At 38.9% G+C, this 26,754-nt stretch overlaps 1 protein-coding gene across 2 annotated transcripts in view; it reads left to right on the forward strand.

Annotated features, from left to right (window-relative positions):
• TOX (thymocyte selection associated high mobility group box) overlaps positions 1-26,754 on the forward strand; it is a 299,710-nt gene that overhangs the window by 249,886 nt on the left and 23,070 nt on the right. For both annotated transcript variants that reach the window (XM_059166388.1, XM_059166387.1), the window contains 2 exons: positions 1,941-2,222; positions 16,308-16,538. In XM_059166388.1, coding sequence (XP_059022371.1) covers positions 1,941-2,222; positions 16,308-16,538 — 513 coding nt within the window. The remainder of the gene's footprint in view (positions 1-1,940; positions 2,223-16,307; positions 16,539-26,754) is intronic.

Below are 26,754 nucleotides of genomic sequence, written 5' to 3' on the forward strand. Positions count from 1 at the left end.
CTAGTATTATTTCATAAGATCACATTATAGAAATTACATGAACACCTGAGAGGGGGGGGGGGGACTGTTTTAGTCAGTGCGAGTAGAAACCACATGAACAGATTACCTAAAAATCAGTTTGGGTGGACAACATTTGATAAGGTGGTTTTGATAATCTTTAACTATGAATCTCTCCACAGGATGTGTAAAATGTCAAATCAGCTGCTAATATAGTAGGAAGCATCAAAGCGTGGAATTGAGAAATGTAGATCTCAACTCCCACTCTGTGGTTTGGGAAAGTCGTTTAACCTCTCCAGGCTTTATTCATTCACTCATTCATTCATAATTATTTCTATATTCCTCCAACAGACAAACAACAGGCTTGTGCTTGCCCCTAGGGTTCCTCTTCTAGAGACTGAGAAGGGATCCCTAAACTCCCTTGCAGCTCTATTTTGTATCAGTGAACAGTAATAACTGCTTGATGAGGGATTTCATAGCCAAGAGAACTACTTTTGGAGGATTTGAGGTATACAGTTTGAATTATGGGGGGAAATGTTGATTTGCATCAGGACAGCAGCAGGAACAAAACCATGGGGTTAGCCTAAGCCTTCACCAAGAAGAGTTAGTCTAGGATGATGCATAGAACAAAGTCAGAGGATGAAGAGGGAGTAAGAGCTAGACAGGTCTAAAGGATGATACTGACCAATCAGACCTCATGGTGGAAACAGTAAACCAGACACAGAGAACACAGGCAGACATCTCCTTCATTCCACCTTCAGTTTCAGATAGATCTAACCAGGTTGGTAAAATGACTAGGCAGCATTGGTAGAAAAGGATTTTATTACCAAAAGAAAAAAGAGCCTATGACTAAGTAACTTAATTGACCTTTATAGTATTTGTATGTCGTGAGAACATTTGCAGACAAGCAGTTATGGGGCATTCTGACACCATGTGGGGTTTTTTTCCATTGAAACAGAGAAAGATAACATTATTAAATTTTTTTCAGTTCTGGAACAGAACTAACCATACCTCTCTTCACTGCCCTTCTTCTGCCCTCCCAATTTTTTTTTCTTTTTTCTTTCTTGTTCTATAATCCTCTACCTGCATGAACTCCCCAACACCCCTCAAAATGAAAGAAGTAAGCCACTTCTACAAGCACCGCAAAATACTCATTAGTTTAAGTTTGCAAATGCCAGAGAAACATTAAGTGAAATCCACCATACTCCTCTTATACAACACATTTGACCTCTAGATACGTTAAGAGCTTCATCCTCCAATGCTTTTAATTCTAATCCTTGCAGAGACAAAATTCATTGCTTGAATTACAAGAGTGAGTCTCATTAAGGCTAAAAAGCAGTGACCCAGGTAGCATAATGGATTAATATGGTGACCTTGCAACTTCGGAGCTTTACTTTCAAATCTGACGGTGCAGTCAAATCATTTCAATAGTCAATTAATCAATTGGTTAATACCGGCCTGTAGTGTTCTGAATCTGGAAGTCAGTAGGTCATTTTAGCCAATACTAGCCTACATAGAATTAAACTAAGAATCATAATACATTTAACTCACAAAAGCTTTCTTAAGTGATCAGTAAGAAAGAAACAGGGTTTCGTGAATTGCTATAATGCTGTAATCGCTAATAATTATATAATTTTGACACTCTTAATAAGCATCAGTGTTTTGAAACTTATGCCATAAATATCGAATAATGATATATGTTTGTATTCCATTCATAAAGAAAAACTGTAAATAGAATTAGTTGTATATTGAGTAATGAAATATGATGTTGAATGAATTCTCACTATTCTATTCTTTTAGTAACAGTGCATTTAGAGTGATCTATACCCTTATGATTATTCTATTCTAGGGACATGTTACAGAATTTTCAAAGCCTAAGGAATTAAATTTTTTTTTCCAGAAATATGTTTGTGAAAAACGATTCCTGTTTTTATTTTTGGTAGATGCAAGATATTCGGAATCCAGAAGGAACTCAATATGGCTCCCATCCCCAGATGGCAGCCATGAGACCAAGAGGCCAGCCTGCTGACATCAGGCAGCAGCCAGGAATGATGCAGCACGGCCAGCTGACCACCATCAACCAATCACAGCTAAGTGCTCAGCTTGGCTTGAATATGGGAGGAAGCAGTGTCCCCCACAACTCGCCATCTCCACCTGGAAGCAAGTCCGCAACTCCTTCCCCATCTAGTTCAGTGCATGAAGATGAAGGCGATGATACTGCTAAGGTATGACTAGGTCATTTTGGGGACCTGTAGGAAATGCTTGTTGGGCATATTCTTCAACACCTTCCTTGATCAGCGAGAGATGCAAGTTTATAACATCCAAATGAGAAACATTGGTGGGGGACACACTTTTTTAATGAAGCGTGAGGTTACAAACTGAATAGATGAAATCACTTGTTTTTCCAATTAGATTTTTAAATCCCTAGTAAATCCTTTAAATATAGATGTATTAAGCATGAAAGTAGATGTCACCCACAAAATGTAGGGTCTGCATAGTGAGTAGGGAGAATAAGTCTCATAGGACTCAACTTCCAAAATTAAGTTTAATTCACCACTCATTCAAAGAAAATCTACTTCAATTTAACAATTTTATTTTAAAAAGGCAACTTCTCAGGGATACAGTGGTGGCTCTGTGTGTGGGTGGGTGCATGTGTGTGTGTGTGTGAGTGTGATAGAGAGAGAGGGAGATGGTCAGATGAAACTCTTGAGATTATCCTCCCCAGCCATTTCAGACTGAGCATGGAGAAGGTAAGGACCAGGGATATTCTATGACTCCCTCCCTTAAGCAAAAGCCTCGGTGTTTTCCTTGCTTACTTTTTGTTGACCCCTTGCCAGCATGGCTGGCTGGCTGTCTCTGTGTCACATTAAGTTACCTGTATGGGAAGATGGGCCTTAAGTGTCCTTAGATTGGAAAATTAGCTATAGAAGATTTTAGTTCTTTATAATATCCCAGGCAGCTATTTTAAATGACTGCACAAAAGCCAAGTGGATTTTCCCTCAAAAACACCAAAATAATCTTTTCATTGCCTTGGTTGTCAGTCAAGCATCTTCCAAATTTGTCCCCATGAGAAAGGACTCTTGTGCCCATTTACCATGAGAAACACTCACAGCTACTTGAGTATTTCCTATTCCTCCCCTTTGTTCCTTTAATCTTACTAATGACCTGTCACTTGTGTCAGTCCTTTGTTTTCTTTTGACTTTTGCAAGAATTTTGTTTTGGGGACATTACTCTGTCAACCTGCTACCAAAAGCAGCATGGGGGAATCTGACCTATATGATTAACTTTTCAATAGCGCCACTACTTTTTTTTTTTTTTTTTAAGATACAGATAAATAGTGACTCAGATTTCTTGAGCCTGATGACAAAGACAAGGCTGCTGCATTGACTGTATTTTATTATTTTCAGTATTCTTAATGCTCTGGCATTTGAGACCTTGATCCTAAAAAAACTACGCCTTCCAGCGCTAGCTAATTCCAAGAGAGAGAATATGACTCCCCTGTGATCTCACTTTTGATAAACCAACCAGTCCAGAGCCCATACCCTGTCATCTCCTTCGTCAAACTCAGAACAAGCCAATATTTTCTCATTGCCCTAAGTCACCCCAGGACCCGGTACCAGACAACTGGGAACCACCTCTGTAGCCCATGGTCCACTGAAATTGTTCAAAGTGTAGCCAATCCTTAACTTATGCAGCATACCTACCCTGCGTTTCGTATTCCTTCCCACCAAAAAATCCAATAAAGGATCTGGGGTTGCTTTCATGCTCTGCCCTCTCTCTGTGTGTGCCTCCTAAGCCATCCTGAATGCTAGGCTATGCCTTCCATTTCTAGGTATATAAGTAATATATAATAATAAGTAATATAAACTTCCTTCCTGACAGTCATTTCTTTATTGCTATCTTAATCACCCCTGATTAGAACAAATCCTGGCTACCTTTTAGAAGAGCTCCTCAACCTCATCGACCCTGCTGGTCCTCTCCGCCTTTGCAAGCTCTTCCCTGTTGGTCAGTGACCCATGAAGTAAGGCAAAAGGCAGGAGAATAATTGATATTATATATATAATTTATTGGGCTAGTGACAGCCTGACCTTTAGCTGATCATTTGGAGGGTAAGATAATCTTCTTAAGAAAATGTGTATTATTCTAAATGGAATCTAACAGTCGATGAGTACCAGAACCTAAATGTGAACACCAAGAATTTGTTTGTGACCAGTGATTTTGATACTGGGTTATGTATGGATAACTCAGGTTAATGTCCCAAACATAAATTGTATGTACCCTACTGCAAGGGAAAAAATTCATGTTCTGCCTACATTAAAGATCAATTTGTGCATCTGGATTATATCTTTATCAGCATTCATTGCTGACATTTCAGGAAATTAATGCAAAATTAACATCTTCTGACAGTAAATTCTGTGCAAGATTGTCTTACTTAGAATAACATTTTCCACACTCTTCAACTTATTTGACGAGAAGACTGAGTAGAAACCAGAAATTCACATGATTAACATTCACAGATTCTGCCATTTCCTCTTGCCTCATAAGGTCCATATCTTGTAATTTTGCTGAAGCATGAATTTGTATGTTAGAAAGTTCCAGGCTGGTGTGAAACTTTGCCGCTGTGTATCCCATCCAATCACTCAACATCCACATCATAAAATAATTTATAGCTCATTATTAATGACTATGCAAGCACTGTAGAGTAGAACTTATATTCTGTAGTGTTATATTCTTGAATTGGCTATGTGTGAAGGCTAAGGGATGGATTTCTCAAGAATGCCCTCATTAAAATAGCTTTTTGTCTATATAGACATTCTCAAGTTCAAGTTCATATTTAGTGTAAGTGTATTTTCCATCTCCAGAAAATCTACCTTCCCACTCCAGCTCTGCACACTGTTCTTCACCTTCTCTCCACGCCAAAACTGGATTATCCATTTATTCAACTTATATTTATTAAATGGCAACAAAAAAAAACAAAAAACAAAACAAAACAAACAAACAAACAAAACCAACCACCTTGATGAAAATGCCCAAGCATTCTTCATCACAGTAAAAGATTAAGCTGGAATTTTCCCTTTTATATGTGAGCAAGATTTATGTGGAATGTTGTACTACCACAGCTCCACTTTAATGTGAAAGAGCATTAAGTCAAAAAGATCGCTTAAATCATTTCTAACAAGAGAACCAAAAAAGAATATTTGGTCTCATACCAGGGGGAAAAGAAAAAAAAAAAAAAGCTTTTAAAACTTCTCTCTTCACACTTTGAGCTCTTGTAAGCAATTACATATTAAATGCAGTTTATCTAATTGAACAATTAAAAGAAGTAAGTTTGTTTTGACAGGGAGAAATAGTGTAAATACATCAGTAAAATAAATTATCACCTTATAAACGCTTTCCATGGTTCTCATTGCTACAGAGCTGTGTTGACAGCCTAAAGTCATAAACTAGACATACAGTAAAACATCAAAGAAATATAAACTTGGGTAGCTTGTGGTTCTAAGCCTGTAATCCAGGACTTGTAATACAACAGACACTGTAAGACACTCAAAGTATTTGGCATTAGAAGTATATTTTCAGCACAGTGATCCCTTTCGGGAAATGACAGGCTAAGAATCAGAGTGTATCGTTTTCCTTCCTTTTACTCTCAATTTTTCTGTTTCAAGTATCCTTAAGTTTTATATAGGTCCCCTGTAAATGGCATATAGTCAGACAATCTTTACTTTTAAATGAAACTGGCTTTATTTATATTCATCTAATTACTAAAATATTTCGGTTTATTTCTCCAGTTAAGTCTGTTTCTTTTTATTTGTCCCACATGTTCTCTGTTTCTTTTTCTCTTTACTTTCTCTTTTTTTTACCTTCTTTAAGATTGTTCTTGTTTTTCTCATTCTATAATTTTCAATGGTAATCTTGGAAATTTTATCCTTTCTCCTTATTTTAGTAGCTACCTCTGATGCACAAATGTGAAAAATTCTAATATTGATCGATATCTTCACTCTTCTTAAACTATTTAATTCCCAACACCTCTCTTCCAATTTGTACTGGAATAATTATTATTGTCATTTTAATCATAATTTAATTAAATGATGTAATTATTTACATCTCTCTCTCTCTCTGCCTGAGGCAGGCAGAGAGAGAGAGAGAGGAGGAAGCAGGCTCTCCGCGGAGCAGACAGCCTGATGAGGGGCTCCATCCCAGGACCCTGGGATCATGACCTGAGCCGAAGGCAGAGGCTTAACCCACTGAGCCACCCAGGTGCCCCTTTTTTTTTTTTTTTCCATTCTAGTGTTGTAGGACATGTGGACAGCTTCCAGTCTGCGACTATCTGAGTAATGCTATGATCATTGTTGTACATGTCCTTGGGAGCAGGCCACATAGTTCTGGGGGCATATGAATGAAAAAACCCAAATCATAGGATATTTACACATTGAGCCCTTGTGAAACAGATTTCTAGAATGGCTGTGCCACTATCCGTTTCTACCAGGTTTTATCTAGAGCCTTCCTAACGCTCGGTATTTTCATTTTTATTCATTCTCATGGGTAAGGATTGGAATTATGTTTTGTTTTGTAAAAGACTTATTTATTTTCGAGATGGGGGGAAGGGCAGAGGGAGAGGGAGAGAGCATCCTAAGCAGAATCCCTGCTGAGCAAGGATCCTGACTCCAGCTCCATCTCCTAACCCTGAAATCACAACCTGAGCTGAAACCAAGAGTCAGACCCTTAGTGGACATGATTTTGATTATTATTTCCTGGTAGATTTTTTTTTAATATTTAGTATTTTCTTCCATATGACATCATTTTCCCCTATGCCTTTAAATTTTTCTTGCATGAGGATTTATTGGGAACATAATTGCCTTAAAAAGTACTCTTACTGTGTATGGAATCTTAGACTGATACTGATTATCTTGTATCCTAGTGAAGATATTCTATTACTTTATGACATCCTGATTTTCGGTATTTCTTTTGGGAATTCTACTGCCTCACTGTCTTTTCTTTGAAAGTAATTTGCCTTTAATCTCTGAATAGTTTTAAGATCTTCTCTTGTCTTTGGTATCCTGCAGCTTCCTTGCGATGTGTGTGGGTCTTTAAATTTATTGTGAATTTAGGATTTCTTTTCTATATCAGTCACAGGAAATTTTCAGCCATTCCAGTTTTCAGATATTGACTCTACTCCATGTTTGCTCCCTTGTCACCCTGTAATTCTGGTAAGACACGGGCTAGACTTTCTTTCATATTTTCTTGCCCCTTTGTGTTATATTCTGATTGACGTATTTATATCAGTTTTTCATTTCATAATTCTCTTTTCAGCTAGATGTGATCAGAAATTAAAGCTGATCTCGTGCGGTTTTCATTGTAATTATTTTATATTTCTAGTTTTATTTGGCTCCTTCTCAAATCTGTTTGGGTTGCCTTTTGAGTTGCTTGTTCTTTCTCCACGTATCTTATCCTTTTGTTTCTTTGGCAGTTTGCTAATTCCAACACATTAAGTCTTTTGAGGTCTGCTTCTATCATCTGTAGTTGCTGCTGGGGCTTGGTTTTGATGCCATATTCCATTTTGATTTTTGTCTTTTAGCATAAGAGCTGATGCTCATTAGAACGTTTATGAGGATTCTATCAGATGTGGTCCAAGGGAGAGATTCTTCTAAGGATGATTTGCATTTGCTTCTACCAAGCATCTTGGACCATTACAATCTAGAACCCCTCCTGGCTTGACATTTTTCAGGTCACCCAAGTACTATGTATTCAAGGTATCAATCCTTAACAAATTGCTGGTTTCTGTTGGTAAATTACCACAAAAGATAATTTCCACTTGGGACTCAGTACTTTTCTTGCAGATTCTGAGGGGGTGCTTACAGGGGAAGTCGTTCTATCCCAGCATGGCACTGAGAACCTAATTCTTTTCTGTCCTGACTTTGATAGGAACCCTCCTGTTAAGCACGCTGCTTTTGGTCAGCCATGAGCTTTGTCTATTATCTGCCGTGCCTTTGACTCAATTTTACCAGGCTCAGCAACTATCTTCAAGATGAAAGCTGCCTTCAGTACTCTGCTTACTCCTTTGAGTTCCTGCTTTCACTTACTTTTTGCTTTTAAGAGTTTCTTACTAATCTGCTAGTTCACCAACACATGTTCTTCACCATGTGGACAGAAAGAAGTGTCGTTTCTGTTTTTGTTTTGTTTTCTCAAAGCAAATAGGATAAGTCACTAGAGAAACAATTAAATAACCTTTTTAAAAAGTGCTTTTTATTTACCACTGTTCTGAAGGCAAGATTCCTGAATAAACTAAAAATGATAAGCAGACAGGTTTCTACAAACACGAAGTGAAATCAAGCAAATGTCAAATCACATTATCTAGCAACTGGACAGCAAATTGGGACTGCAAAGTCTGGGATTTTTCCACGCTGAGCTGTGTTTATTATGCGATTGTTCAACACTTCACATGATATAATAGAATACGTACGATTCTTTTAAAGAATTTCTTAGACCCCAGCCATTGAAAAATACACACTCCTCATTTATCAAAAAGAAGGTATCCCATTGGTTAAGGCTGAGCCTAATGAACTAGTTCCAGGGGAAGATCATAAAATTCAGTCAAACAGCCATTTAGTACCTGATTCTAAATAATTGTTCCTAAAACCCATCTAGTAATTAAATTATACTAGGAGAAAGTATTTTCAAGGCATATATGTTCTTAGATAATTCATGCCCTGGATAATTGAGCACACTTCATTAATTCATGAATAAAATAAAATAAAGTTAAACATAAGCACCTGGCATTTTAAACATAAGCACCCTTTGCCAGCCTTCTTGTGCATTCTCTCGATCCAGAAGAATAAGAAGTGAACATATTGCCCTACTCAGGCAAATTTGGAAAAGACCAAGTGAATTCAACAAAACTGATAAATACAACTGAGAGTTATATGTGATTGCAATCAACTCTGTCCCTCGCTTTAAAGTAATTTTTCTGGACAGTAGCCTAAAAATCTTAGCCTTACAGAAGGCCACTGAGTATCTTTGCTAAACTCATCCTAGAACAATACTCAGCTATATTTGGCAGAATCAAGGATCCTTAAAAATGAATTTGCTTTATAAACTGTGATACCGATTCATACTTGTGAATCATTTCAAAAGTAAGGCATTTCATAAACGTTTTTTTATAATTGATGTTTTGAGTCACTGAATCTACTGTTATTATTAATGATAATAATAAACCTGATTGCAAAATGAAAGAAGTATTACAGCCTTGCTGATTTCACAGTAACTAGATGACTTACTTTCCATGCTTATTTGAATTTATTCTCATAAGGGGATTTTAGACGGCATAGTGTAGAAAGGAAAGAGAGAATGTATTTAAGTAGAGTGAAAATTTTTCACTTACAGCAACAGCACCATCACAAAAAGTGCTATGATATGCCCTGTTTCTATGGCGAAGTTTTTATAATATTTACTTTATATGATAAGAGTTATAAGTGGAGTTCTGTGTTGTTTGTTCAGCCTATTATGCAGATGGTGCTTGATTAAAATCTATTTTAAACTACAGCGATTACTGCAGCGTCATGTGCATTAAACAGCTCTCCCAGTTCCATTAAAGGCTTTGGGACCACGGCAGTTTATTTTAAATATGCTTATAGACGTTTCTAACTTCTCCAGGGACATTTCAATATCAGTGATTCTCTTTCCTTGAGAGTCTTAACTCCTGTGCTCTGTATTCTTAAGAAGTATTATCCAAGCAATAGCATTACCACACGCTTTTTTAAAGTGAAAAATTATTGTTTTCTTGTGATAAATAAGTTAAATACATCACTATAATTAAGCAATATGACATGACAGGAGTGGATTACCAGAAGCCTAAGGATACCTCTAGGGATTTTAGAAATAAATCGATGTCTCCAAGTCAGTTGCAGAAGGCCGATGCATCTTTGTAAAGCTGATGGGAGAGTAATATTTATTTAAGCATTTGTGTGTGTCTTTATTTATTCATTAGTGTTTTAATTGAATGTGAAATAAATCTGTAGGTGATCAGGATGACAGGCAGGGCCTCAACCTAGCCATGTTCATAGGTGTTAGGATTGTCATACAACTTATATACGTGTGGTCAAAGGTCCTTTGTCTCAGAACTCTGCGCCTTTGCCCAGTGCTGTGGGACACAGCAGGGGACATGTTTGGTGATCTACTGCCTGGGAGACCCCACCCCAAGGCTGGGAGAAAGGAAAGATGAATGGCACCCGGTCCTTACTTTCAAGGCGCTCATCGTCATGGGGAGTTTCTATTTTGGTGTTAGATGGTTTCTTCTCTATTCTAAAGACTATGATGTTGGGATCCAGTTAAACTCTCTAGGCTTAAAACCCTGGTGACTTCAGAAATTTTGCAGTCTGAAAAACGCCAAGTGCACACTGACATACTGTCCAATAGAGTCACCACTAAGCATGCGTGACTGTGTACATTTAAATTTAACTAACTAAAATTGAATAAATAAAAAATGCACTTTATCAGGTGTGGCTCTATAGCCACTATGGCTAATGGCTCCCCTTTCAGACAGCACAGAGAATATTTCCATCTTTCCATAAAATTCTGTGAGACAATGCTGCTCTAGACTCTAGAAGTCAGGGCCTCTTAGAAAGTGAGGATGTAGAATGATAAGCTTTCATCCATCTACGTAGGAATTCAGGATCTTGACAATCCTCAAAATTAAGGTTCAGGGACCTATTACAAATCCATTTAGCTAATTTTTCCACCACAATCATATCCATCATTGTGTACATCCCATATAGCCAGTGGTCAGAAGAGCCAGGTATCGTTTAAAATGCAGTCTATTACTGGCATGTAAGTGCATCCAAATTATAACAACATTTTTTTTCTCCAAGGAAGCTTTGCATATGAGCAATGATACGTGTTTTTCAAAAGTGCAATGAAACTATCTCTACAGGCCTTACAAGTAGCCAGTTCATTACACAAAATCTAAAATAACAGCTCGGGGCGCCTGAGTGGCTCTGTTGGTTAAGAGCCTGCCTTTCGCTTAGGTCATGATCCCGGGGTCCTGGGATTGAGCCCTGCATCTGGGTCCCTGCTTAGCAGGGAGCCTGTTTCCCCCTCTTTCTCCACCTGCCGCTCTGCCTACTGTGCTCTTTCTCTGTCAAATAAATAAATATTTTAAATAAATAAAATAAAGCAAAATAATAGCTCATTTCTGTACCCACAGAAACACAAGAAAAATGCAAAATAAAAAATAAGACACCCCCCCCACATCAGGAGGTTCATGTGGTAGACACCCTTGAACTTCACATACCACTGCCCAGCGACTCGGATGCATTAGATGACAAACCATAATAGGGAATTTTCATTCCACTCTATTGCAGCCTAAAAGCAAAGACAATGTACACACCCAATAAGTCTTTATACAAAGAACACAGAGCAATATAATAAATGATTCCTTTCAAAGCACATTGCATTTTCTTAAAAAAATAGACATCTTTCATGCATTGTTTTTGGTTTTGCTCTTTCTTCTCTGTCAGCTGTAGTGAAAGGGCGTTAGTTTAAATCCTAGTTCTGTGCCATACGGACGGTTCTGTAAGTGGTCCGAATAGCATGATCCGAGAATATAGCTGTAGTGACCTCCTTTAATTACTGAGAGAAAGGCAGTGAATCTTGAGACATGAATACTTTGGTATCTCCTTGAGTGGCAGATAACAGAAGTTAGCATGAATATTTAAAAGGAAGGCATATCAGGGCACCTGGGTGGCTCAGTCCGTTAAGCATCTGACTTTGGCTCAGGTCCTGATCCCAGGGTCCTGGGATCAAGCCCCAGGTCAGGCTCCCTGCAGAGCCTTTTCCTTCTCTCCCACTTGCACTCTCTAGCTCTGTCTCTCCAATAAATAAAATCTTTTAAAAAATTAAATAAAAAAAAAAAGGAAGGCATATAGATACACTCTTGCTTTGAGGCACAGTGAAGACCAAGGAGATGAAATGCTATGACACTGGCTAGTAGACTGGTGTTGGAGGGGGAAGACTCTCCACCCTCACAGCATAGGGCTCTCAGCTACTCCATCGGGTAGATAGGCGAAGCCCCCAAGTTACACCTCATAATGCATAAATGGCATCTCCTGAGCCTTGAAAATGGGAGGAAGGACTCATGAAGTGCTTGCCTCTACTAAACAAATCATGGGGGTTGAGCAAGACTACATCTGCCTAACCCTATAGGACAGGCCAGGAAAGAGGGAAAGCTTCCAGACAATAAAATGGATCGGTTGCTGAGAATTGTTTGGTGTTTCCAACAGGGTTGCCGTACATTACTTCAACATGATAATTTGTGGTTTTGATACACTCGATAGAACTTCTTACTGGGTCTCACAGGTCATGCTGCTTCCTTGGGTCATCTGTAGAGAGTAGGGCCATGTTATCAGATGCCAGAGGGCAGTTCTCCTTTCTTTTGCAACACAGCATCACACATTCAGCAGATCTAAAATTTGCACCTTCCCATCCACATAACAATTTAAAAAGGAAAGCAGCATGAAGATCAGTGATCCAAAGACATTTCTGGAAGGCGGAGTTGGGAAATTATTTACAAAATTTGGAGAAATCTTTTAAGAAGTGCATGTACATTGCATCAGGGGATACTTACTTCTGTGATTGACAGTTGATTATTTTCCAAAAAGATGTAATCTGCCATCATAGAGGTTTGGATATGCCAGCTGGCTAATTTCTTAATTGAAATTTAAAATAATTCCAGGTTAAATAATAAATAAAATAAAATATCAAAAAAATTAAATAAAATATCAAGGTAGTATTCCATATGGAGAAGCTTCATCTTCATACACTTTATTCCCTATTTCCAAATATTTCCAATCCTTGATGCAATATGACCTCTAATGTCATATTCCCTCTGTTTTTAATATTATTCATTGTGGACTTTGTTGATTCTTTTCTATTTTTCTTTTTAATAAATATTTTATTCTTATGAATATAGGAACGGTCATATTTACAAAACTTGAATCTTATAAAAAATGCAAAGAAGAAAATCATAAAGACTCAGTGTATAGCCCAGAGACATTACTGTTAACATGTCAAATACTTTCAAAAATATTTTAAAATCTTCTGTTTTCTGTCTTACCACATATTTGCATACTGTCTTAAAGTTCTCAAGGAAATTAGTTTGGTTTAATTTCCTATTACAGAAACCATTTATGCTTTGATTCATTCATTCTTTAAGGTACATTATTATTTTTGATTATAATTTTTATTACTATTATAACAAATGTTAAGCACTTACTATGTGTCAGGAACCATGAGAAGTGCTAGTGAACAAAATCACCCGGGTACCTGCCTGCCCTAAAAATGCTTATGCTCTGGGGCAGAAGATCTAACAAATCAATTATTACATAATAAATTACAAGTCTGATATGCGCTACCAAGGAGATACAAGTGAATCACACAAACTTGACTGAGTTTGAGATGCTTTAATAAGACTTGCAAATACAATTGTCAAATAGCAGTTGTTTCAATGCATTCAAAGTTCAGGGGAAAAATGAATTTGACAGTCATCCACCCAAAAAGATAATGGAAACCCTGCATACCTATGAGATCACCTAAGTACAAACTCACAAGAGAAGATGGTCTACAGCAAAAGACATCAGGAAGGCTACAATTGAACGACTGGTGGAGGAGGATGAACAAAGAGATGATTCTGGAAAGAGAGAGGCCAGCGAGGTAGTAGTAAGAGCCAAAGACAGTGATGTCAGGTGCCCTTGGAAGAAAGAGCATTCACAGAGAGAGAAATCAAGTGAGGGGAAGATGGAAAAGTCCATTGAGGTTAGCAAAGGGGCCCTTGGGGATTTATTAGAGCTAAATAGATGGGGAAGGCACCCTGAGGCGAGTTGCAGAGACTGCCTACAGCCAGCAGGGACAGCAACTTGAAGGAGTTTAGTTGTGAAGAGAGGAAAGAAAGAAAGATATGGCTAAGTGTAGCCAATAGGAGCAAAGAGAAAATTCACTTTTTTGTTTGCTTTGTCTCTCAAGTACTTAAGTACCAGTATTTAAGTACCCTAGAGTTGAGGGTGTGTCTGAACCGGGGTCTCTTATTCATAGCATTATGCTTAATTAGTGTAAAGCCTGGGCATCTGGATATTATTTCGAAGTTTCCAGGTGATTCTAACGGGCAACCATATTTGAGAGCCTCAGTTCTAGATCATACTTGTCCACATGTTTAGTTTAGCGCTAACACCAGTTTGCCCAGTAGCAGCTCAGTCCCAACATGCCAGACTTCTCACAGATTCACATGGGGACCAGTGATTTCCCTCACCCCTCAGATCCATCCTGAGAAAGTTATCTTCTAATGTTAATCTCCCTTAGTTTGCCAGGTTCAAAGCATCCTGTCCCTATGGGGGAAGTTTGATCTCCTTGAGTAGACAATTTCAAAATGATATTCTTTTAATTATCTTTCTCACTAAAAACAAAGCCCAAGAATTCATATAGCTTTTCCTCTGTCTCTCCTTGGTTCTTGGAGCATATGTTTTTTTTTTTAAGCCATGACTACATGACTTCACAAATTAATATTAAGGTCATTTCTTTCCAATCACTCAGTGGATATTCTTAAGTTTCCACCAGGTCGTATTTAACACTGGAATATCATTTTAAAGTTTTAAACAACGACAAGTATATACCACCTCAGTAATCACAAAATGGAGCTGAACTGGTTTGCAGAGAAAATGGAGGCCCAGAGAAATTATATCATTTGCCCAAGATGACAGAGATAAAGGATAGTAAAGGAGGGCATGAGTCTAAATCTTCTGGTGGCATAACCACTGGTAATCCATTGCTGACAGTTGCTTTACACAAACTACCCTGTCTAGCGGTTTGCCCGATGAAATACTTATGTTCGTATATATCTTTGCAGAGAGTAAAAAAGCAACAGCAGCAGAAAGTGAAGATGTAGTGATGTAGTACCTCACGTGATCATGTCGGGAAATCACACACATGCGCATTTATGCAGAGAGCAGCATGAAAAGAAGATCCCAACAGACTCAGCACTATCTGCTACTCAAGTAGAGTCACAGAATTATAGAGCTAGAGTGAAATCTTAGCCCAAATCTCCCACTCTATAGAGGTGAAGTGACATCACATATTAATTCGTTAATATCAAAGGTAATATTCAAATGCAGATGTCTTCATTCAGTGTATCTTTTCCCACTTGCATCAGAATAGCCATTAAAAGCACCCAAATATCCATCCTCGAGGACAACGGAGAAAATAGAGTCAATTTTTAAACTGAGTACAAAGCTTTACTAGAAGTGTCTAGAATCGGGGCGCCTGGGTGGCTCAGTGGGTTAAGCCACTGCCTTCGGCTCAGGTCATGATCTCAGGGTCCTGGGATCGAGTCCCGCATCGGGCTCTCTGCTCAGCAGGGAGCCTGCTTCCTCCTCTCTCTGCCTGCCTCTCTGCCTACTTGTGATCTCTCTCTGTAAAATAAATAAATAAAATCTTTAAAAAAAAAAAAAAAAAAAAAAGAAGTGTCTAGAATCTGGAGCCTCATTTCCAGAGATGTGCTTTCCAATATGGGGGCCACTGGGCACTTATAACTATTTAAATTTCAAGCAGTTATAATGAGATAAAACTTTAAATTTTGCTCCTTATTTATTCTAGCCACATTTCCAATGCTCATTGGTCACACGTGACAAGTGGCTACCATTTAGAATAATGCAGATTATAGAACTTTACCCTTGTGGCAGAAAGTTCCACTGGGCATCACAGATCTCCCTAGATTATGCTGGTCACAAAGCCATGAGCACTGCAAGATTTTCCCAACAGCATTCTCTAGGCCTTAAAGACATCAGCAAAAGCCATACAACTTTGTTTTTGGACGTGTCACCCACCATGGTTTGAAAATCATACTTAGGAAGAAGAAGATAAACTCCCCAGAATAAAACATGTTAGATTGTTCACGCAAAAGGGGGAATCTGCTGTTGTCACAGTTAGAATGCTTCTTGTCATTCAGCAGCCCTTGTGAGAAAAGTGAAAAGTTGACAGACAAGGGATAATATTTAGTGGTATAATTATATTATGAAAAACCAATAATCCTATGTTAAAGTTATGTAAATGAGGCTGAAAGAAGGATAAATATGAAAAGTACAGGAAATATGAAGTTAGTTTTGCCTGAAAAACAGCACCGACAAAACCAAGTGCCCCCCGGGAATGTCTGGGTTTGTGTGATGAGTGTGAGTGTGAGTGAGTATGTCTGTGTAAGTCTCGAAGGAGAGCAGTATGATACATTGCCAGATTTTCTCAGTTCCTCCGTAATTCTGATTTGATGTTTATTTCAGATCAACGGTGGAGAGAAGCGTCCTGCCTCTGATATGGGGAAAAAGCCAAAAACCCCCAAAAAGAAGAAGAAGAAGGACCCCAATGAGCCCCAGAAGCCTGTGTCTGCCTACGCGTTATTCTTTCGCGATACTCAGGCTGCCATCAAGGGCCAAAATCCAAATGCTACCTTTGGTGAAGTCTCTAAAATCGTGGCTTCCATGTGGGATGGCTTAGGAGAAGAGCAAAAACAGGTAAGAAAGAATGCATAGTGGAGTGGGAGCCCACGTGCTTTAAGAATGCACATGCATTCTTTAAAAAATGGCTTTGGAGGACTTGGGGTGAATTTTTCAGATGCCAGAACTAAGGCTGAGAATGTGTCCATCAGAACCAGACTTCAGGAGACTTTCACATCATTTTATAGTTCTTTATCGCTCCTTCATAAATAGCCTGTTGGTTTCCTTTGTTTCAACGTTTATATACTGTAGTTACTTTTGGAAGGGCTTTGGCATGTCCCAGCCAGGATGACATCATACCTTAATGTTGCCAATGTGATCGTAAAAACTTAAAAAAAAAAAAAAAAGAGTACTGAAAGTATTTTGAAAACTGTCCACACCTCTCTTTAGCACTTGCTATTTACCCTTTGGTCATCAAAACCCTCTTTGCTGAAATGAACCTCAGATTTAAGGGGTTCCTACCCTTAGCCATTCCCTGAAGACCACCAGAGTATGTTATTCAAACCCTCATATACCATATTTCTAGGCTACGTTAAATGGGACCAGATGCCTGGTTATTTCCTTCTGGTGTGGATTGCCATGATATTTGAGGACCATGCTTAGGGGAGCCACGTGGAACATCCTGCATCTCAGCCATGGCAGAAAGAGCCCAGAAGGTCTTGAGGTGGATGGGAATCATGGAGAGAGAGCCAAAAGTTCAGTACATAGATGTAGCCCTCAACAAAGATGCAATATTGATCCCGTATGTCTAAACCTAGGACTACATTACCATTGTCGTCATCTGGAATTTTTTGTCCAAAAAAAACCAAGCATCATCATTATGTTACAGTCATTGAAGTGATTATCTAGACACAGCTGTAATTACTGCAGGATACCAAATGGTAGTAATGACCTATTAGTCTCATAGCTGATTCTTTTTTTTTTTTTTTTTTTTAAGATTTTATTTATTTATTTGACAGAGAGAGAGAGATCACAAGTAGGCTGAGAGTCAGGCAGAGAGAGAGGGGGAAGCAGGCTCTCTGCTCAGCAGGGATGCTGAGGCAGATGCGGGGCTCGATCCCAGGACCCCGAGATCATGACCTGAGCTGAAGGCAGCGGCCTAATCCACTGAGCCACCCAGGTGCCCCTCATAGCTGATTCTTGATAGAGATCTCTACCTTTCTTCATCAGATCCAGGGAAATAGGTAAGAAACAGAAAATCTCAAAGCTATATATATCTAGAAGTACCTATATATCGTGAATATCAATCAACATCTAAATGTATACAGTTTCTTCCTCTTTCAGGAACACTTTCCCATAATTTCTCTCATTTGGTCTACTAAATATTCATGGATACTTTCATCTAAATTTTGTAGATTATGAAATAGAGCCAGATAGTCAACTTTATTCATGTAGTCATTCAACAAGTGTTTGTTGAGCATTTTCTATGTATCCCAGGCACTGTTGTAGACACTGGAGATCTAGCAGAGAACAAAAACAGACTGCCTCACTCTGTCGAATGGTTTGTCTAAGATTACTTGGGCTCCTACACAGAATTACTATGACTGGAACTTAGCACGCTGCAAGACCAGTTATGATGGAAATGGTAGAACCAGTAGCCAAGGAACATAGAACCCAACCCCCCACCCCAGTTCTCCCCAAGGCTGCTTCTCTGTAAGCCAAAGCTACCTTTGACAGTCTGAATTCTCTACACATTTTCTTACATCCCTTTCAAGAGTGCCAGCCCAGAGAAGATTTCTTAGGAAGGCACAGGGCTACCATGTGGAGCCCCATGTTGCAAGAGTCATCCTCCAGGACAGAAAATACATCACTGAAACATTCTCTGTGCACTCAATGAAAACATCCATCTCCCTAGTAACAGGGTAGTTGACAATGTGTTTTGTGATTCTATTGAAAACCTAATAGAGTTGTTTTGGGACTTTAGAGCTGATTTCTATCCTACCACAGATCAATTTGCTGTCACACTCCCAAAAATAAGATGTGGTTCCCAGTTGATGTTGGACATTCATGGTGGGATTCTACAGTGCCTTCACTTTTCCACTCAGCAGAGCATTGCTGAATGAGAAACTAACTACATATGGACCAGGAATCCCAGCCCTATCCCTGCTCCAGATTTCATAGCTATAATGCCTCTCCAGTTCCACCCCTGATGCCACACCCCAAGACACACCTATACCCCTGTCTCTACTTTGATCATCCCTGTGTGTATTCTTAGTTACACACCTGGCTTCAATACTATAAACTCTTTTGCTTGGTGAGATGAAATTTCCCAGAGGAGACGTTCAGAAAGTGATTTCTCTCCCTAGGGGCTATGCGCAACAAATCCCATTCATCAGAGGACATACGTGATTCCCCTCTCAGGACTCAGCCCTCCCCTCTACCCAAGACTCAGCAGCTAAACTGGGCGTGTTGTTCCAAGGCTCAAATGTGCTCTTTTAGCTTCTACTTTTCCTACAGTTTTCTTCCACAAAACATCAGTAGCCTGAGCTATCATTCATCTGACTCCTCTTCTCTATCTCCCTGACCCCAGATACCTTTTCCTAATTATTTCCCACATTCACTAGAGGAACTCGTGCGGTTTGAAGACCAGTGGTTTAAAAGGGGGAGGTGTACAAAGGCCTTCCTTAGCCTGGGATCGGTCCTTCACGTTACTGATGTTAAAAGTCGGTGTCTACACCCATGTCTCCAGTGGAAAAGAATAACATTCGTATGACGAAAATCGGGTAGCTCCTCAAGGCAAATATAAAGCTGCAGGTTGCTCCTACTAATTCTATTATAATAAGGCCGTTTATTTTATTACAGCAAGATAGCAAACATTAAGATAATATTCTGCATTCTTTCAGTGTGACCATATAACATATTTACAGACTCAAAGAATATGAGATTCACTATTCTCAACTGTCATCTTAAAAAGGGAAATCACTCCCATTCTGTATTCTGCCTTTCAAAGTGGGCCGGACCCTTTCTAATGCAGAGAGGATCATAGTTACGATGTAACATTTAAGGATTTTTAATTGTATAGGCCTGATGACAAACGTTTTTCTCTTTCTCTTGTGCCTTTTATTTCCAATTTAGTAACTCAGTAATGAGTCTACCTTTAGGTTCTCCTTTAATGGAAATAGTCAGAGTTTGGAGGAAGAATTTGTTTTACAAATGAAGGGTGAAATTCTGTAACAGTTGGCCTGTAGAGCTCACTGGATATTACAAAGCAGTTTTGTGATCAGAATCCAGGTGTTAAAAAGTTATGCCAAGATTGTTTGGGGAAATACTTAATAAACATAACCATCTTTTCTTCTTACTAAAAAAATGATATTTTAAAAAATGAAACACATTACCAAAGCGAGGTTATGGGAGCAGGGTGAGCTGCTCTAAAGTGGCTTGTCCCCATTTTATGCTCCTTTGATGTAGCAGGGGTTTAGCCTAGCTCATCGTTCCCTCTCAGAAGATGATCTTGCTTACTAAAGGCAGTGGGCCGAAGAGTACGCAAATAAGTATGGTCCGTTACATGCAGAGGATGGAAGCCCGTCCCGGGGACAAGCAGAGAAAGGATCAAATGAATGAAATCAAACACTGTGCTTACAAAAGGGAGTTTACCCCATCCAATGGGCCACAGTTCTGCTGCTCCGTGGCAGTGTTTCTCCCACAGTCTACAAGAATCACCAGCAAAGCGAACATGCCCGTCTAGAATGCACATTTGGGCATCAAGAGAATTTTAGCAAAATATCCCAAAGTGTTATGATGGTGTATTACCACCTGTTCTTTCCCTTTATGTTGACTCATTGTGCCAACATAATACAGTATCTCTATTTGGAACTTAAATTAATTGTATTTTACCCTCCTTTAATATTCAAATTTGGGAATACACCTCCTGCTATGTATTTTTAACCGAATGTTGCTGCAGCAGATTAGAGGCAGACCATTAAACTCCAAAATTTAGGCGTGTTACAAGAGCCCCACATGATGTCATGGGCATTGTGTAGGCAGCTGGCTCAGGCAGAAGCTAGGATTTCACGTGCCACGATTGTTCAAAAAATCCTGTTGTCATAATAACCCCCAATTATGAACAGCTACAAACATAAACACAAACCGGGGAAAATGGACGAAATTATTGATGATTTATTAGGGGCTCCGAAAATTACAATATTTAAGGAAAAACAGCCATTAGTGAGATTACAATTGAATGTTTTCTTGACAACCAGAGGGCACATGACTAATAGAGCTGCTGTATGTTTATATCACATGCTTCCTCATTGTGGAGGATAGGCAAGAATGAGAAGCCACTGCAGAAGGGCAGAGCTTTATTTTGAGAATCTATAGTGAGGGAGCAACTGTACATACTTGGGTTTCTGTGAAGAATCTCTCAAAGAAGAAAAATCAGAAGGAGGCTGAAAGAAGTGGTAAAAATCCTCCAGGAACACAAAACCTCCCTTAGGAGCCATTCCTTACCAAGCTGCTGAACAAACTTCGCCTATCCTCTGATTCCCACCCCCCCCATCCCCATTTTAATACTTTAATACTTTGGAAGATGGTGCTGAATCTGGAAGGGAAGGAGGATTGTGTTTGGGATTTCCAACCAGAGGTTTTAAATGCTAATGAATCGTAAGACAACGGGAAGCCCATTGCAGAAGCATACTAAGTCTGTTCTGCAGGCACCAGATGGAGAAAGGGAAATGAAACATAAGTATTGCTGTGATGTTGGTCTTTGCTTCTTATCTTTCACTGACTGGAACCTACAAAGAGTGGAAAATAATAACTTAACAATATCACGCCCTTCATATTATGTTCCTTGGAGTTTCAGCAACCCTCAGCATCTTTTTTATGAGGTTTCAGCTAAATTTCTTGTCTATCCCCGTAATTTCTGAATTCTCTCGATTCTGGTCACCGAAGTATAAGATCTGGGTCCACAGTGACAAGAGAGAACAAATCCAGCCGTACTAAATTAAAGAGTCCGTCCAGCTTTGAAGCCGAAGGGGTTGGTCCAAGGAACTAGAAAAGGGTTCTTGGGTCCTTTTTAGCCATGGAAAGGCAGCTCTTAAGTGGAAAAGGAAAGTCACCTTAAATCAGAACCAGATGTAAATTACTAAATGAACCTTAAGTTCCTAATTGGAGACACAGTCGGGCTGTAATACATTTAGCAAATTACAAACAAAATGTTCTTGTTTACATTACATTAAATGGCTTTAAAGCTTCAGCCAAAGAGCTAAATAAACATGCTGTTATGCTAAAAATGGAGTGGAAGGCCTGTTTGGGGTTTGAGTATATTCAGGAGAAACCGCAGCCCACGGTGCCCGGGAAGTATATTTTTGTAAATGTTGGTCCTGTCGTGCATGCAAGAGGAGAGTAGATTTACCTCCAGATCGAGCCTAATGAGCAGATCTCACTTGCAGGGAAACTGTTTGAGTACTGTAACATATGCCTTCTTTCAGGATGCATAATTCATATCCAAGGATATTAGCCATAGCAGTTCAGCTCAATAGCAACACCTCATTATTTTATCCCTCAGTATTTATTCCTATGTTTGACGCCTCATGAAATTACTGTTAATGTGTTTATATAAGGGCAGATCTGACACAAGTGGCAAGAATGTAATTTCCTACTCATTCTTTCCTGCTGCTGTGTCCTCTTCCCTTGGTAGAAGTGGCAAGTGTAAATAGTTAATTTGCTTCAATTATGAGCCTGTCCTGCTAAATTAGAAGCAGCAGGGATATGAAGAGCCAGAATTATACTTATGAGGCAGCTGACAAATCCTCTGAGCCCACAGAATCAAATCATTTACTCCTCATTGGTGCTCAAACACCCACCGGAGAGGTGCTGCCGCGGTTTTTCCCCCTTATCTTCCAAGCAAATTTGGATTTGACGTCAACAATACTCAAGGTTAACTGAAACCCTGCTGCACTGTAGCATTCACACATGTGTTTATCTTCGCTGTTTCCTTATAAACAGTATGCGTGATTCCTTTTTTTTTATTTTTCCACCCCAACCGGGAGTAAAAAATGTGAAACAATTGTTTATGTTTAAACTGTAGGATATAAGACAAGTCGAATTCCTAAAGATGTGCAACTGAGCAATTAATTTTAAAAATTTTCTTAGAGGAAAGGGTGAGCCTCTTTAAGTTCTAAAATTCAAGTACAGATGTGTCCATAATTGTGGGCACAATGGGGCTACTACCTGCGGGTATAAACCCAGGTGGGGCACGTGCAGAAATAGCCTAGGCTCGTATACAGTGGAAGTAGACATTTCCTTGGAAGTTTCCATGACACTGATGGAGAGAGAATTTGAAGAAGATACTCCTTCAAACCGGTTGTCCTTTATGTATTACTGGTGGAAATATTTGAAGAGGGTGGGATGTATGTCTGTATATCAAAGGATTCATTTCCATTGGTGTGCATTTTATGTAGAAGACGCAATTCAGAATTTTATCCTGCGCACTCATCCTAATACCCACAGAAGGAGAAATCTTGCCCTGGAGACTCCACACTCAATCGCACGTATTTCCTGGGCACGTACTACGTACGTACCAAGTAGGGCTCTGTTTGCTGGGACTTCATCCGAGGACAGTGCTGGTGGGTGTCGGAGAGACTCATCAAGGGGAGTTCTCTCGCCGCTAGGAGGAGCCATCGAGTCGAGTGGGTGTATCTAGGATTCCAGGTCAATTTGGTTCATCTCATGGTTAGGTTATGTTCTTTGCAGGATATGGGGTAAAATAAGTATCCATGCTAGTCTGTGTTTTCTTATCTGTAAAATGAGAGTACTGATACCAACCTTCTTGTTGAAAGAATTAAAGACTATAGTGGACATAGACAAACACAAAAAATGCATGCAACAGAGGCATTTTGTTTGTTTGTTTGTTTAATTTTATTTATTTATTTATTTTTAATTTGACAGACAGAGATCACAAGTAGGCAGAGAGGCAGGCAGAGAGAGAGGAGGAAGCAGGCTCCTGGCTGAGCAGAGAGCCTGACGTGGGGCTCGATCCCAGGACCCTGAGAACATGACCTGAGCCGAAGGCAGAGACTTAACCCACTGAGCCACCCAGGCGCCCCCAGAGGCATGTTTTTAATGCCTTTTTTGATTCTATAATTTCAGTTCCTCACATCACAGCAGGAATACAGTAGGCACTCAATATATTGTTACGTGTGGTTGTATGACCTCAACACATATTTTGTAGCCGTGTTTTCAGACAAAGAGCTTGCCTACCCTTCCGTAAGCAGGTCATTCCGTTACAGTGTTGATCATTTAGGGGGATCCGATGGTCAGCAAAAGAATAGATAGTAAGATTTTTGTCCCATCGTATAATATTTTCAGTCCTCTGAATACCACTTTATAAATGTCTTTGAGTTCCGGAATGCCTAAGAAAACGCTGAGCAAGTTACACATGATGGAAATTTAACCACATTTAAGTACTAAGTTCTATATAAAATACAGATGCACTTGCTCTAGCTGTCCTAAATAATAACAGCATTGAAAGAAGCTGCAAACATTAATTTCTAAAGGATACAGCAGGGAATTGTGATTAAATTATTATTTCTTATACATAACTACTTCTAAGCATTTTCTATAAATATGAACTTGTAGTGGGGACAAAAAAAAAAAAAAAAAACCCTACATTTGAAAGTCAACCAAAAGGAAAAATGCCTTTTACGTTTTTTTATAGTGTTTGAATAGAATACAGAGTTGGAAGAATTATACATTTTTTTTCTTATTATTACTGCAATGGCTTGGTGGAAATAAACTACGACTATAGAGATTAACTAAGGGCCAGAGCAGAAAAGAAGGAAGGAAGAAGGAATTAAATGGCATTTATAAGATTTTCCTTTTTTGTACAAGTCAGATGGATTGTTTGTTTGGGGTAGAAAAGGAAATCGACAGATTATATTAGACTTTTTTTTCTATTTGAGTTTATCACATTCATTGATATTGAACTGCTGATTTTAATTAGGGATTAACAGCCTATGAAAACATGTGTCCAAGCTGGTATTTAGTGCATTTCCAAAATGATTCAGTGAATCACTAGATTATATGAACAGGCTTTGGATTCTCTAGAATTGCTATTTGATGTCTATCTAGGTATGTTTTAGATTAGTCATTATATATGTTTTAGTTTAACCAGTAAGATGCAGTCCTTAGATAGGATATGGTAGCTTTCTTAGAATAACAAACCACAGCATATAACTAAGTTAAGACAGGATGAATTCAAAAGTGTTTGGATGAGCTGGGGAAAATGATAAATGATGTATTATGATTTTTAAATCCTCATCTGGCCAACTTTGCACTTTATTTCAAACAGCTGTAGACCATTTGGAAGCCATTTTGTAGTTCAGCCGAGTACTAATATTTACTGTATGAACCACATATCTTTAAAATATTTGTCTTTTCCTGAGAGAGAGAGAGACCGTTTCTTTCCCAAACTTAACTTTGACATAAATCAGACCCATCCTTCCCAGTTAGAAGGTTTGATCATTGCAAGATTGTTCCTAGCCAAACACTGTTCACATCGTCTTCGGTTTCTGCAAGTAAGAGACTTTGTCCATCCATGAATAGAGGCTTTGAGACATTTTTGAGGAACTCTTTGCTGATGAATTTTAAATAACTGTTCTAAAGTCAGTCAGGGCTTCGCACTTCACCTCTGTGTGGAATTCCTGCATGGTTGTATCACTCTCTCATACGTTTGAGTGCTCTCTTCAGACATAGCCATCAGCTGCGGGATTGTGAAAGCATCCACGTACAATTTTAGACGGTAGCTTGAGAAAGACATACCAGGGTGTATAATACTGGAGCCATTAGGTAGTTCTCAAAGGTGAAGGTTCTAAATTACCATCAGGGAAACCACCTCAGATTTTAATTTCACCCTGGGCTACTCCCCGTTAACCGCAATTACAGAAGTCTACCTCCTGAAATGACCACCCTTCCACTCCTCCTTCTGAACATCTACAGCTATGCAGAAAAGAGCGGACCCATCAATCCACATAATATGACATGATGAGTTTACTCTTTTCTAAAGTGGTATGTAGGCACTTTTGTGATGATCCCCCATAGCCAATCATCAATAGGCAATAGGGAGCCATTTCTAGAAAACAGGGCACTCTGAATGCTAGTCAGGTATCCTGTAACAACATCGATCCCAGAGTGAAACCAGGGGGCACATATCCAGCCCGAAACATATTGAGTTAGCAACCTTTCTCCAGTGGTTGTTAATCAGCAAATTTCAGAAAGTTAACTCTTTGCCTGATGTTAACTCCTGGGAGCCCAGCAAAGGCACAGCTCTGTAGTAACACTGTTGCTGTTCCAGTGGAAACCAAATGCAAGAAAGATGGCAGATGCTCTAATCAGACCATCTGACAACACCATCTTATCTATGGCTACCTAGAAAATGATGCTTTAGTCAATGCTATAGACTAGACTGTTATATTTGTCTTTGAAAGTTAAAGGAGTAGCATATTAATAAAAACATGTTAGAACCGAGTATACAAATATGTATTACCATTGAAGATATACTTACCAAATATTTGCTGCCAAGTCCTGAGTAGCATCTCTGTGTGGCGGGGTTGGGGGGAGACCCTCTCAAAGACAGTTTTTAAGGTATTAAAAGTAAATATAAACATTGTCAGCTTAAGATCATTAATTCCAAATCATGTCTTGGAGAAGAGGTTGAAGGAAAACTGTAAACTACAATCTGTTTCTCAAGGGAAAAAAAGATAAAATCAATAAAGAGCAGGAGAGTTCTGTGTTTCCAACTGTGGCTGAACCAAAGCATATACTCTACACACAGACCATACTGTTCAAAGGCATTTGTTGTAGGCTGGCATTTATTTGTTTTCTGAAAAAAGAATCTGAATTCAACTTCCAATGATTAGCTCAGTGAGTTCAGAAAGCTCTTGTACTTGAACCAAGGAATTTACTGGCTTTTTACTAACAGATTTCTTTTAAGTTTCTTTGGCTTTATATTTAGTAAAGATAACACAATGGCTATATGATAATCTTGCATGAATTCCTAGTTGTCTTATGGTGATTGCCTTTTATTTTACCAAAACGTAGAAGTCTAGGCTGAGGACCTCCCACCAGGAAAACAATTAGCACATTCATTTCATAAGGTCTTTTATAATTTTGTTGACAAGGTTAGTCATTTGTTTACCTTAAATGAAATGTTCTGCTTTAATTAATATATTCATGAGTAAATAACATTTCTCGCATCTTGAATTTTGCAGTTGGAGACCAGGCTCAGCAAACCACCTTT

The sequence above is a fragment of the Mustela lutreola genome, chromosome 3 (assembly GCF_030435805.1).
Source record: "Mustela lutreola isolate mMusLut2 chromosome 3, mMusLut2.pri, whole genome shotgun sequence".
NCBI classification, from domain to species: domain Eukaryota; kingdom Metazoa; phylum Chordata; class Mammalia; order Carnivora; family Mustelidae; genus Mustela; species Mustela lutreola.